Raw genomic sequence first — 12,981 nt, 5'->3', positions numbered from 1 at the left:
TCATACCCAAGAAAACTCAAGGCTGAAATCGCTGCCAAAGGTGCTTCAACAAAGTACTGAGTAAAGGGTCTGAATACTTATGTAAATGTGATATTTTAGTCTTTACATTTGTAATACATTTGCAAAAATGTCTAAAAACCTGTTTTCGCTTTGTCATTATTGGGTATTGTCTGTTGATTGATGAGGATAAAGAAAACATCTAGTCCATTTTAGAATAAGGCTGTAAAGTAACAAAATGTGGAAAAAGTTAAGGGGTCTGAATACCTTCCGAATGCACTCTATAGTGTATCATAGTGTATACTAGACCAAGGACATTCCTAACATAGCACTTTCAAAACACTGTTATACGAGAGAAAATGTGCTCTTTTAATATTTGATTATCAACATATGCAATGCTTTCTTCATGCAACTAATAGTTCCCTGTGATTCTTCATATCAGTTCTTAAATTATTCAATCAAGCCAAACATTAAAGCCATTTGAAAACATTTTACTGCTATTAAATTATTATTTTTTAAATCCAGGCACATTTTCAATGACATTACATTTTCAGTGGCATTACACTTGACCCTCTTATGCACAGCAATCTAGCCCTACTGTTGTTGGCTTGACAGAGCACACCTCCCTCCATTGACACTGAAAACTTGGATCACTAAAGCGTTACCCTTTCTGCTACAGATGAATAATGCAAAGTTCCTTTCCCAAAAGAAAATGTATCACATAAATAAACAACATTAAATTAAAGTATAGATGTGTCCTGATCCTTCTCTTCTCACCGGGAGAAGTGTTGTGGAGTTTGGATAAATTGCTTTTTGCTGAATGATAAATACAAGTAGAGACAGGAGGGCAGCTCCAGGAAACAAGATGTTAAACTTTGTCATGCATAATTTAACATGACATGAATAGCGTTCAGACTAAAAAGCCACCGTTGCAATCTGCCATCCCTCAATTATTAAAGATGAACATTCCTGAGGTGCAGTTTGGGGTTCAACGTGGATAGTGTAATCTACGGCTATTAGAGTGACCTGCAGTCACCAGAATTAACTTTTTTTCAACACTTTGTTCTAACAAAAACAAAACAACAAAAAAGTGCTTTGAGTCCATAATATAGGACTCCCTTCCAGGAGTATACACACTGGACAGTGTTTAGCAAGGGTCAATGAGTTTCTCATCGACTAACCCCCATTCGTAAGTGACCAGACCAATGTCAATGACCTCTTCCATCTTGACTTGTAGTCATTACTTGTGGGTGACAGACAGTTGAAGGGTCAATGGCTATGGCCAGACAAGGGAACAAACTATGGATTACAGATTCACCCAGGATACATTTTCTAACATGGCATTTACCAAGAGGATGGAGATGGAGTTTTAGAAGAAAACATAATACTTTTGGTAGATTTCTACTTTTTGAGTTAATCTGAGTCATAAAATAGTAACAGTGATAGGTAAAATCAGTTGTGTGTAGAATATTTTAAGTGTAACATATAGTGCCCCCCCCCCCCCCGCGCAATGCATCAGGGCATGGACTCTACAAGGTTTTGAAAGCGTTCCACAGGGATGATGGCCCATGTTGATGCCAATGCTTCCCACAGTTGTGTCAAGTTGGCGGCTGGATGTCCTTTGGGAAGTGGAACATTCTTGATACACACGGGAAACTGTGAAAAACCCTGCAGCGTTGCAGTTCTTCACACCAACCAGTGCAGCTGGCACCTAGTACCATACCCCTTTCAAGGGCACTTAAATCCTTTGTCTTGGCCATTCACCCTCTGAATGGCACACATACACAATCCATGTCTCAAGGCTTAAAAATCCTTCTTTAGCCTGTCTCCTCCCCTTCATACATTTAACTCATTTAGCAGAATTTCTTATCCAGAGCGACTTATAGTAGAGTGCATACATTTTCCTCCATACTGGTCCCCCGTGGGCATCAAACCCACAACCCTGTGCCATGTTGCAAGTGCCATATTCTACCAACTGAGCCAAACAGGACAGTCCACTGACAGTACACTGATTGAAGTGGATTTAACAAGTGACATCAATAAGGGATCATTGCTTTCACCTGGATTCACCTGGTCAGTCTATGTCATGGAAAGAGCAGGTGTCCACCCTTGCAGTTTTGTTAAATACTCCTTATTTCTTCTAAAATAACTTGGAAGCAAAAATTGGTCTCCACACATTGTTATTGGATTTTCAACATTGCAGAACCAATTTTGCTGGTTCTCTCTTAAGTTTACAATTTTAATGTAGAGAAGAAAAACAAATGGCATGGACAAAGTTAAAGCAACTAGGAGCTAATACTTGGTTGCACAGTCTTTTGGCCAAGATAACAAAAATGTTTTGTAGCCTTCAATGAGGTTGCTGCACCTTTCTACTGGAAGTTGGCCCAGTCTTCAGCTACAAACTGCTCCAAATCTGCAATGTCTGAGGGGTGCCCTCAATCAAATACTGTTTTCAGATCTCGCCATAGGTTTTCAATGAGGTTTTAGATCTGGACTCAATGCTGGCCACTCCAGAACAGTCTAGCGTTTCTTCATGAAACAATTCCTGGGTGCTTTTTGAAGTGTGGCAGATACCCAGTTCTTGGACCCAAGGTTGAACATTGGACTCCAAAAAGCAGGTTGATGTTTGTCATAATCTTGCCCTGGAGGCAGAAGTAAGTGATTTCTGCTAGACGGGCTGGCTGCAAAGTCAAAATTGGCTATATCGTAAAAAAATCCAGATTTATTTATTTTTGCTTTTTGGTCTTAATTTAATGTTAGAGTTAGGCATTAGGGTTAGCAGTGTGGTTAAGGTTAGAGTCAAGGTTCAGGTGAGGCTTAAAATCAGCTAGAGACCACTCTGCAGAGCTGCCTTCAGGCCAAGATTCAAGCCAATAAATGCCAACCTGCCTCTACAAACATTGATAATTTGATTCTTTCATGATGCCTTACACATGTTCAAGGCCACAAGTACAAGAGGCAGAAAAGCAACCCCTCAGCATTATCTAACCTCCCCCATGCTTGATTGTAGGGAGCGTGTTCTTTTCTTTAAATGCTTAATTTGGTCATTGGAGACCCCACTGCTGAAAGAGACAAGAAACCTTGATTGAACTTTGTTTGCAAAACCACCTAAACAAGACTAAATGTTCTGTGGATCGATTTAAGAGCTCTTGGGAATACAAATCAGCTCTAATGTTTACCAAAAACTAAATGAAGCATTCAAAGAAAAGAACACCCTACCTACAATCAAACGGGGGAGGTTCTATAATGGACCTTGAACGTGTGCAAGACATCATTTATCAGCAGATTATCAAGGTGATTTGGAGTCAAATGTTCAACCCAGTGTCCAAAAACTGGGTCTTTGTCAGAGGTTGTGGCTCTTCCATTGACCCAAAACACAACGCTAGACTGCTCGAGTGGGAACTATTGAATCCAGATCTGAATCTCATCAAAAAAAATATGGCGACATCTATAATAATAATAAATATATTCTTGAAACAGCAGTTGGTGGAGGGCACCCAACAAATATTTCAAAATTAGAGCCATTTGCAGCGGAAGTATGAGCCAAACTTCCAGTACAGCAAGTTCATTGATGGCTACAAGAAGCACCTGTCAGCAATTACCTTTTTTAAAATTGTACCTTCATTTAACTAGGCAAGTCAATTAAGAACAAATTCTTATTTTCAATGACAGTGGGTTAACTGCCTTGTTTAGGGGCAGAACAACAGATTGTTACCTTGTCAGCTCTGGGATTCAATCTTGCAACCTTTCGGTTACTAGTCCAATGCTCTAACCACTAGGCTAGCTGCCGCCCCACAATCTTGGCCAAAGGCTGTGCAACCATGTAAAATATAAAGAGTGCATAGGGATTAATAGGTGGAGGATGTCAACAAAAATGGTTGCTTTTCAATAAAAGTATTTAACAGAAATATAGGATATTCTCATTCTCTCAACAATTTGATTTATTTCACCTTTATTTAACCAGGTAAGCTAGTTGAGAACAAGTTCTCATTTGCAACTGCGACCTGGCCAAGATAAAGCATAGCAATTCGATACATACGACAACACAGAGTTACACATGGAATAAACAAAACATACAGTCAATAATACAGTAGAAAAAAATAAAACAAAAAGTCTATATACAGTGAGTGCAAATGAGGTAAGATAAGGGAGATAAGGCAATAAATAGGCCATGGTGGCGAAGTAATTACAATATAGCAATTAAACACTGGAATGGTAGATGTGCAGAAGATAAATGTGCAAGTAGAGATACTGGGGTGCAAAGGAGCAAGATAAATAAAATAAATACAGTAAGGGGATGAGGTAGATAGATGGGCTGTTTACAGATGGGCTATGTACAGGTGCAGTGATCTGTGAGCTGCTCTGACAGCTGGTGCTTAAAGCTAGTGAGGGAGATATGAGTCTCCAGCTTCAGTGATTTTTGCAGTTAGTTCCAGTCATTGGCAGCAGAGAACTGGAAGGAAAGGCGACCAAAAGAGGAATTGGCTTTGGAGGTGACCAGTGAGATATACCTGCTGGAGCACGTGCTACCAGTGGGTGCTGCTATGGTGACCAGTGAGCTGAAATAAGGCGGGGCTTTACCTAGCAGAGACTTGTAGATAACCTGTAGCCAGTGGGTTTGGCGACGAGTATGAAGCGAGGGCCAACCAACGAGATCGTACAGGTCGCAGTTGTGGGTAGTGTATGGGGCTTTGGTGACAAAATGGATGGCACTGTGATAGACTGCATCCAATTTGTTGAGTAGAGTGTTGGAGGCTATTTTATAGATGACATCGCCGAAGTCGAGGATCGGTAGGATGGTCAGTTTTACGAGGGTATGTTTGGCAGCATGAGTGAAGGATGCTTTGTTGCGATATAGGAAGCTGATTCTAGATTTAATTTTGGATTGGAGATGCTTAATGTGAGTCTGGAAGGAGTGTTCACAGTCTAACCAGACACCTAGGTATTTGTAGTTGTCCACGTATTCTAAGTCAGAGCCGTCCAGAGTAGTGATGCTGGACGGGCGGGCAGGTGCGGGCAGTGATCGATTGAATAGCATGCATTACTGACTTTTCTCTAGTCTAGTCAGTGGACTACAGTGGACTGTCACATACTACAGTGGTACCCACCTCTTTTATCCAGACTGTGTTGGAGGCTGTCCTCCCCCTTCCTCAGGCTGTCAGTGTGCTGGTTGTGGGTGTGTGTCCCCTGGCTGGGCCCAAACTCATCCAGGCCCTGGACTTTCCCATCAATCAGCTGGTTGTGGACCTGGTTGGGTGTGGAGGTGTGTGTGTGACCCATCTGATCGTCCTCATCACAGTCGTAGTCATCCAGGATGGGGGTCTCCCGGATGGGCATGCCGATGACAGAGCTGTGCTGTAGCTGGCGGGACCCCCGGAAGCTGTCCCTCCCCTGGGGTCCCAGCAGCACAGAGGGGATGTAGTGGATCTCATGGGTGGCCTCGGTGCTGGCGCTCTTCTGGGGGATACGCCGGCGCTTGCACCAGCGGTGACGGGTGTACAGCACTAGTGTGAAGAGGAGGATGAGGAGGAGGAGAGCGATCAGGCCTCCCTGGAAGAAAGAGGGAGAGAGAGTGAGACAGACAAACACATATACAAGCACACAGACACTTACACAAACAGCACTGACACCGAGCCAGGCAGTCGTTTTAACATGCCAGTGTTCTAGTCAGAGTGAGTCTGTCCCACAGCCCTAGGGTTTACACATGCCAATGCGATAAGGTTGTTAGCCTAACTCGCCCCATTTCCATCTCCAAGCCATTGCATTCCCCTCAAAGACTGCTCATGCAAATTCACCGTGACACATCCATTGCTCCATGGTTTCTACCATTTCATGCCATCACAGACACATCAAAGACTCTCTGGCAGCCAAGCTGAGAGTGAAAAGCACACTTAATCCATACACATACAGTCACTGTGTATGGGCCATAGACTAATAGAGCTGACATATTCCAAGATTAACTGACAATTCTTCACCGTAGTGGTCAATGGAAAAAACCCGGTGAGAATCTGAAAAATTGTGACGACCTTAAGGCCATCCATCCTCTATTGCAGTCAGACACCATTTTTCTTTACGCTACACCTGCCCGCCATTCTCTGTGCCTGCTGTATAATTCAGTGTATAAGAGCAGATAGGGTTATTCATCAAAACATTTAAAATTCTATCTTCATGAGTAAAAACAAACCACTCTCAAATTATAACTAATGCACTGCTGGGTGGCCATAAATCAAACCATGGAGAGGTGGGTAACTCCTAAGAGAGGAACGTCCTACCGACAATAGGAGAGCAGCTTCTGGGAAATACACTCCTCGCCTGAAACAAAGTCGCTCGGCAACAACAACAGATGAGAGAGCTACTGTTTCATAAAACTTACAGAACACCAGAGAAACATTTTGAACTTTTCAGAAATTATTTTAAAAAAAGGATTGTGTAGAGGTGGAATTGAGACTGGCAATGCAATATTTGAAACACAAAATAATAGACACAAACGTTAGTAAGCAAACGATGATCATAGCTGTAAAAGAAAATATAATTCAAATGTAAAATTAGTCTGGTAAGAAAAGTTAATCTTTTAGCACTCTCTTTCATTATAACAACAGCCATGTAAATTCACAATGTATCCATGAGGGAGATGTGGTTTTCATTCATCTTAAGACCCTACAAATCCCTGATGCTTTAGTCGGAAGTCACTCCACAGGGAGGAGAAAGACTGGGAGCCGGAGGATTCAAATCCCTCTCAATCTCTCTCTTTTTTTGTCAATGTCTTTCTCTCCCTCCCTTCATCACTCACTTTTGCTCTCCCTTCAGCTTTCTTTTCCTTGAGCCATCTGCCTTACATCTCTCCCTCTCTCTCTGGCCCCCTGCCCCTCTCCCTCCCTCCCTCCTCCCCCACAGATTACCACCTACTCATATGGTGTATTACTGGCCACAAACTCAGCACTCACGTTTGTTCAACGTCCTTTGGAATCAATTAAGAATAAATAAATTAACAAATGACAGAGCGTTAAAACCATCTGGCAGAATTGAACACGTAACCAAGTCGCTATATCAACACTAAGCCACAATGAATGTATCCTTTTTTTCCTCAGTGGCTATCATCGACATGCTGAAAGCCATTATCCATGTATTCTATAGAGAATAGGGATGAGTGGATCAAAATGATGTGTAGCATCAAAGTGTTGTACAACTGACATCAGATTGCCCATGCCATTATGCTCTGCTGAAGAGGCTTTGAAACTAAAGACAGCTCTTGCCAGTGAGTTTCATCTGAAGAACCACTATAGGTACCTTTTCAATCTACATCAACCACTGGATACTTTGGCAGTTTTGTAAATCATTCTTCCTCATCTGTTATTCCATTATAAAGCATAATAAGCCATGCCCCGGGGATAAACTTCAGGATAAAAACAACAACACACTAGGCCAACCCATTGTGCACCTGTTCAGTTCTGTAGCCACCATCTGGGCACAGGGGAAGCAGCTCCCTCCCTGGCAGGCACACTGAGAAACTAGAGAGCTGTAGTGCATTAATCTTCAGGAAACTCATGGAACTAATATTCCATCCACACTGTATGCAAATATCCGTACATCGGTCTACATACTAACGCATTCATTCATCACATGCACACACGCGTGCACATATGGTCTCACACACACACACACACACACACACACACACACACACACACACACACACACGCACACGCACACGCACACACACACGCACACACACAAACATATGCTCCCTTTCCGTGCCTGGAGGGAATGCAATGCCAATCCAGAGATGTATTTTATTCAGAGTGGAGACTGTGTATACCTCTCTAGTCAGAGAGGGTGTTAACAGTGCTGTATCACAACTAGTGGAGACTCTCAAAAGCCTGTATCTTGGTGAGTAAACCATTGTAGCCTATATGAGATGAAACCTCACTGGAGTGGACTTGAGGGCCAGCTTCACCCTCTCTTTCTCTTTCTCATTCCATCTCTTTCTCTATCTCCCTCATCCCCCTCTTCCACAGCATGGAGTTAAAGGGCCATGTGTCCAGGCAGCTTGCGATCTACTCTCCCCGTCCAACTGCAACTCCTAGAGCCAAGGGATGGAAGACTGACTCGGCTCACTTTTTTCTACACCCACATCCTTTCCCATCAGCCATAGCCATTCAGGAAGTGATGTCACCAGGAGAGTGGTTTCAAACAGGTAGTGTGGCCAGAGGAAGAGATGAGGGGAAAAGAGCAGCATGTGCTGGGAACTTAGAGCCTACAGTAGTTGAAGACCTGTCCCATGTGACCTTTTCAATACAGCTTGGTGAGTGAGAAGGACATAGTTATGAATTGTACATTTTGGTTCAGAAAAATGACTAATTAATTGAACCATAAAGTATACTATGCATGTGGTGAGTTAAGTGTACATTCAACCAAAACAGAGAAAGCTAATTGCAAAATAAACAAATAATTGACCACCCACATAAAAAATATATTCCAAGATAATTGAAAAATGTAATATAGAAAGTCCACAAACTGAGCCATGAAATCACCAGGGAAATTACATTGACCCTCGATGGCCCTACTTAATCATGAAATCTGATTAAACTCTGATTGAAAACTGAATGGAAAATCTCCATTGAGTTTTAACTGAAAATAACAGGACGACCTCTACATTCTGTTCCTCTCTGCAGTATGGCTACAGAAAGGCAGGCATATTGATTGGCTTTGTCTGAGTTCCATCTCTCAGTCCAATCACTGCCCATCCTTGAGCCCCCATCACCTCCCCATACTTCCCCCATGTTTCTCCATGCAGCCCTCCTTGGCCCTGACTCTGATCCCCGGGTAGGGGGAGAGATTTGTGGGTAGATTTGGCTGTCTCTGGCCCTCGCCCTCCTGAATTATAGCAGGGAATTAGTCCTGAGTTACTCCCTCGCCGCTAGCCCACCCTGCCTCCCCTCTTTCTAAGCCAAGCAGCTCTGGCTAGCCCTGGATCTCTGGGTGTCCTCATATGCAGAGGGATGCCCTGCATACATAGATCATCAAGATATACAGTATAGTGTTTTATTTATATTCGTTATGGGGGTTCTTCATGCAGGGAGAAATAGACCATGGGATGATAAGCAGATAGTTTTGTTCTATCCATGTCCTGTTGCTAAGGACATACTGTACTGTCAACTACCAAGTCGTCACAGAGATAATAATAAATCAGCAGACTTGTATTAGACACCATAGCTACATAACAGGCTGCTAGACCACATGCATCAGAGGTATAAAGCCAGTTATTATAAACTGGGAGGTTTGAGCCCTGAATGCTGATTGGCTGACAGCCATGGTATAGACTGTATACCATGGGTATGACAAAATATGTATTTTTACTGCTCTAATTACATTGGTAACCAGTTTATAATAGCAATACGGCACCTCAGGGGTCCGTGGTATATGGCCAATATACCACGGCTAAGGGCTGTATCCAGGCACGTTGCATCATGCGTAAGAACAGCCCTTAGCCGTGTTATATATACAACAAACCCCCTCGTGCCTTATTGCTTAATTATACAACTGATTTACTAGCTAATTGTTTGCAACAGTTGCAAAGCATAAATCATTTTTGTTCCCCAGTTCAATAAACATTTAATTTATCAATATTGAAAGGTAAACCGGAACTTGTGAGAAGGCATACAGAATTAATGTCATGTGTAAATTGAATACACTTTCTGTTTCAGCTGTTTGTTGTGTGTTGAATCTAACTTTGTACCTCAAATAAAATCAAAGTTTATTGGTCACGTACACAGTTTAGCAGATGTTATAGCGGGTGCAGCAAAAATGCTTATGTAACTTGCTCCTAACAATGCAGTAAAATGTCAAACAGGTACACAAATAATCAATTTAAAACAAAAAGAAACAAGAAATCAAGAAATGTCGGGATTGAATCCAAATAACAACCCAAATAGCACTGTAACAGTAATCAAATGCATTTTATACGTACAGTATCTACACCGGATTAATTTCAGATATCTTAGGAATGTACAGCAGTAGATATATTAGAATGAACTATGTAGAGAATCCAAAATGTATGCAACCTGATGCCAGTGCTGTGTGAATGTGGTCCATGGAGTGAATTGAAACAGGGTAGGGTGAGTCAGGGCATTAGAGTCTGATAGACCAGCTGACTCCTCACCTGTCAGGACATCTAACACAGCTCTCACTGACTGTTCACTTCAGATAGAGTCACCGACAAAGAGGAATGATGTCCAGGAAACAGAAACACTAGTATGACATGGTTTTATAGTAATAGATGTGATAACACCAAATTGGTTGAGCTGTTGATTGATAATGGAATATATTACTAGTTTAACTAGCTCGTCCTGCATTGCATATAATCAATGCGGTGCCTGTTAATTTATCATCGAATCACAGCCTACTTCGCCAAACGGGTGATGATTTAACAAACGCATACGTGAAAAAAGCACTGTCGTTGCACCAATGTACCTAACCATAAACATCAATGCCTTTCTTAAAATCAATAACAAGTATATTTTTTTAAACCTGCATATTTAGTTAAAAGAAATTAATGTTAGCAGGCAATATTAACTAGGGAAATTGTGTCACTTCTCTTGCGTTCTGTGCAAGCAGAGTCAGACATAACATTGAAGGTTGTGCAATGTAACAGCAATATTTAGACTTATGGATGCCACTCGTTTGATAAAATACGGAACGGTTCCGTATTTCACTGAAAGAATAAACGTTTTGTTTTCGAAATGATAGTTTCCAGATTTTACCATATTAATGACCTAAGGCTCGTATTTCTGTGTGTTTATTATATTATAATAAATCTATGATTTGATATTTGATAGAGCAGTCTGACTGAGCGGTGGTAGGCAGCAGCAGGCTCGTAAGCATTCATTCAAACAGCACTTTCCTGCGTTTGCCAGCAGCTCTTCGCAATGCTTGAAGCACAGCGCTGTTTATGACTTCAAGCCTATCAACTCCCGAGAATAGGCTGGCAATACTATAGTGCCTATAAGAACGTCCAATAGTCAAAGTTATATGAAATACACATGTATAAAGGGAAATAGTCCTATAATTCCTATAATAACTACAACCTAAAACTTCTTAACTGGGAATATTGAAGACTCATGTTAAAAGGAACCACCAGCTTTCATATCTTCTCATGTTCTGAGCAAGGAACTTAAACGTTAGCTTTTTACATGGCACATATTGCACTTTTACTTTCTTCTCCAACAGAGATTTTGCATAATTTAAACCAAATTGAAAACATTGACATTCAATCCAAGTACAATTTCCCTGTCTTAGGTCAGTTAGGATCACCACTACATTTTAAGAATGTAAAATATCAGAATAATAGTAGCGAGAATGATTTATTTCAGCTTTTATTTCTTTCATCACATTTCCAGTGGGTCAGAAGTTTACATACACTCAAATAGTATTTGGTAGCATTGCCTTTAAATTGTTTAACTTGGGTCAAACGTTTCGGGTAGCCTTTCACAAGCTTCACTCAATAAATTGGGTACATTTTGTCCCATTCCTCCTGACAGAGCTGGTATAACTGAGTCAGGTTTGTAGGCCTCCTTGCTCACACACGCTTTTTCAGTTCTGCCCACAACATTTCTATAGGATTGAGGTCATGGCTTTGTGATGCCCACTACACTAACTTGACTTTGTTGTCCTTAAGCCATTTTGTCACAACTTTGGAAGTATGCTTGGGGTCATTGTGCATTTGGAAGACCCATCTGTGACCAAGCTTTAACTTCCTGACTGATGTCTTGTCACGTCCGGACGAGTAAAAGGGATTATTTGTTATTGTAGTTTGGTCAGGGCGTGGCAGGGGGTGTTTGTTTTGTGTGTTTCGGGGGTTTTGGTGTATGTTCTATGTTTTCTATTTCTATGTGGGTTTTCTAGTTTTTCTATTTCTATGTTAGTTTTGGGAACAACCTCCAATTAGAAGCAGCTGGTTGTCGTTGCTTCTAATTGGAGGCCATATTTAAGTGGGTTTGTGGGTATTTTTTTTTTTTGTATAGTCCTTGTGTACTTACGGAACTGTTGGTTGACGTCGATTTATTTTGTTTAAGTGTTCACTTATAAATAAAAGAAGATGAGCATGATACCCGCTGCGCCTTGGTCCACTTTCTACGACGCACCTGACATGTCTTGAGATGTTGCTTCAATATATCCACATAAGTTTCCTTCCTCATGATGCCATCTATTTTGTGAAGTGCACCAGACCCTCCTGCAGCAAAGCACCCCAACAACATGATGCTGCCACCCCCGTGCTTCACAGTTGGGATGGTGTTCTTCAGCTTGCAAGCATCCCCCTTTTTCCTCCAAACATAATTATGGTCATTATGGCCAAACAGTTCTATTTTTGTTTCATCAGACCAGCATCTTCACAAGGTCCTTGCTGTTGTTCAGTACGTTCATCTCTAGGAGACAGAACATGTCTTCTTCCATAGCGGTATGACGGCTGCGTGGACCCTTGGTGTTTATACTTGCGTACTATTGTTTGTACAGATTAACGTGGTACCTTCAGGCATTTGGAAATTGCTCCAAAGGATGAACCAGACTTTTGGAGGCCAATTTTTTTTCTGAGGTCTTGGCTGATTTTTTTGTTGTTGTTGATTTTCTATGATGTCAAGCAAAGAGGCACTGAGTTTGAAGGTAGGCCTTGAAATACATCTACAGGTACACCTCCAATTGACTCAAATTATGTTAATTAGCCTATCAGAAGCTTCTAAAGCCATGAAATCATTTTCTGGAATTTTCCAAGCTGTTTAAAAGGCATGTAAATGTGTATGTAAACTTCTGACACACTGGAATTGTGATACAGTGAATTATAAGTGAAATAATCTGTCTGTAAACAATTGTTGGAAAAATGACTTGTGTCATGCACAAAGTAGATGTCCTAACGGACTTCCCAGATATATAGTTCGTTAACAAGAAATTTGTGGAGTGGATACAAACTAGTGTTACTGACTCCAACCTAAG

The 12,981-nt window shown here is 41.5% G+C and overlaps 1 protein-coding gene across 1 annotated transcript in view; it reads right to left on the bottom strand.

Moving 5' to 3' along the window:
• The window catches only part of LOC115159542 (astrotactin-2), a 421,339-nt gene that overhangs the window by 302,066 nt on the left and 106,292 nt on the right, over positions 1-12,981 (bottom strand). Inside the window, exon 3 of the mRNA XM_029709358.1 lies at positions 5,106-5,547. Within this exon, the coding sequence (XP_029565218.1) occupies positions 5,106-5,547 (442 nt within the window). The remainder of the gene's footprint in view (positions 1-5,105; positions 5,548-12,981) is intronic.

The sequence above is a fragment of the Salmo trutta genome, chromosome 23 (assembly GCF_901001165.1).
Source record: "Salmo trutta chromosome 23, fSalTru1.1, whole genome shotgun sequence".
Classification (NCBI taxonomy): domain Eukaryota; kingdom Metazoa; phylum Chordata; class Actinopteri; order Salmoniformes; family Salmonidae; genus Salmo; species Salmo trutta.
Note: the sequence above shows the minus strand (reverse complement) of the source record. Positions and strands in the feature narration are given on the sequence as shown.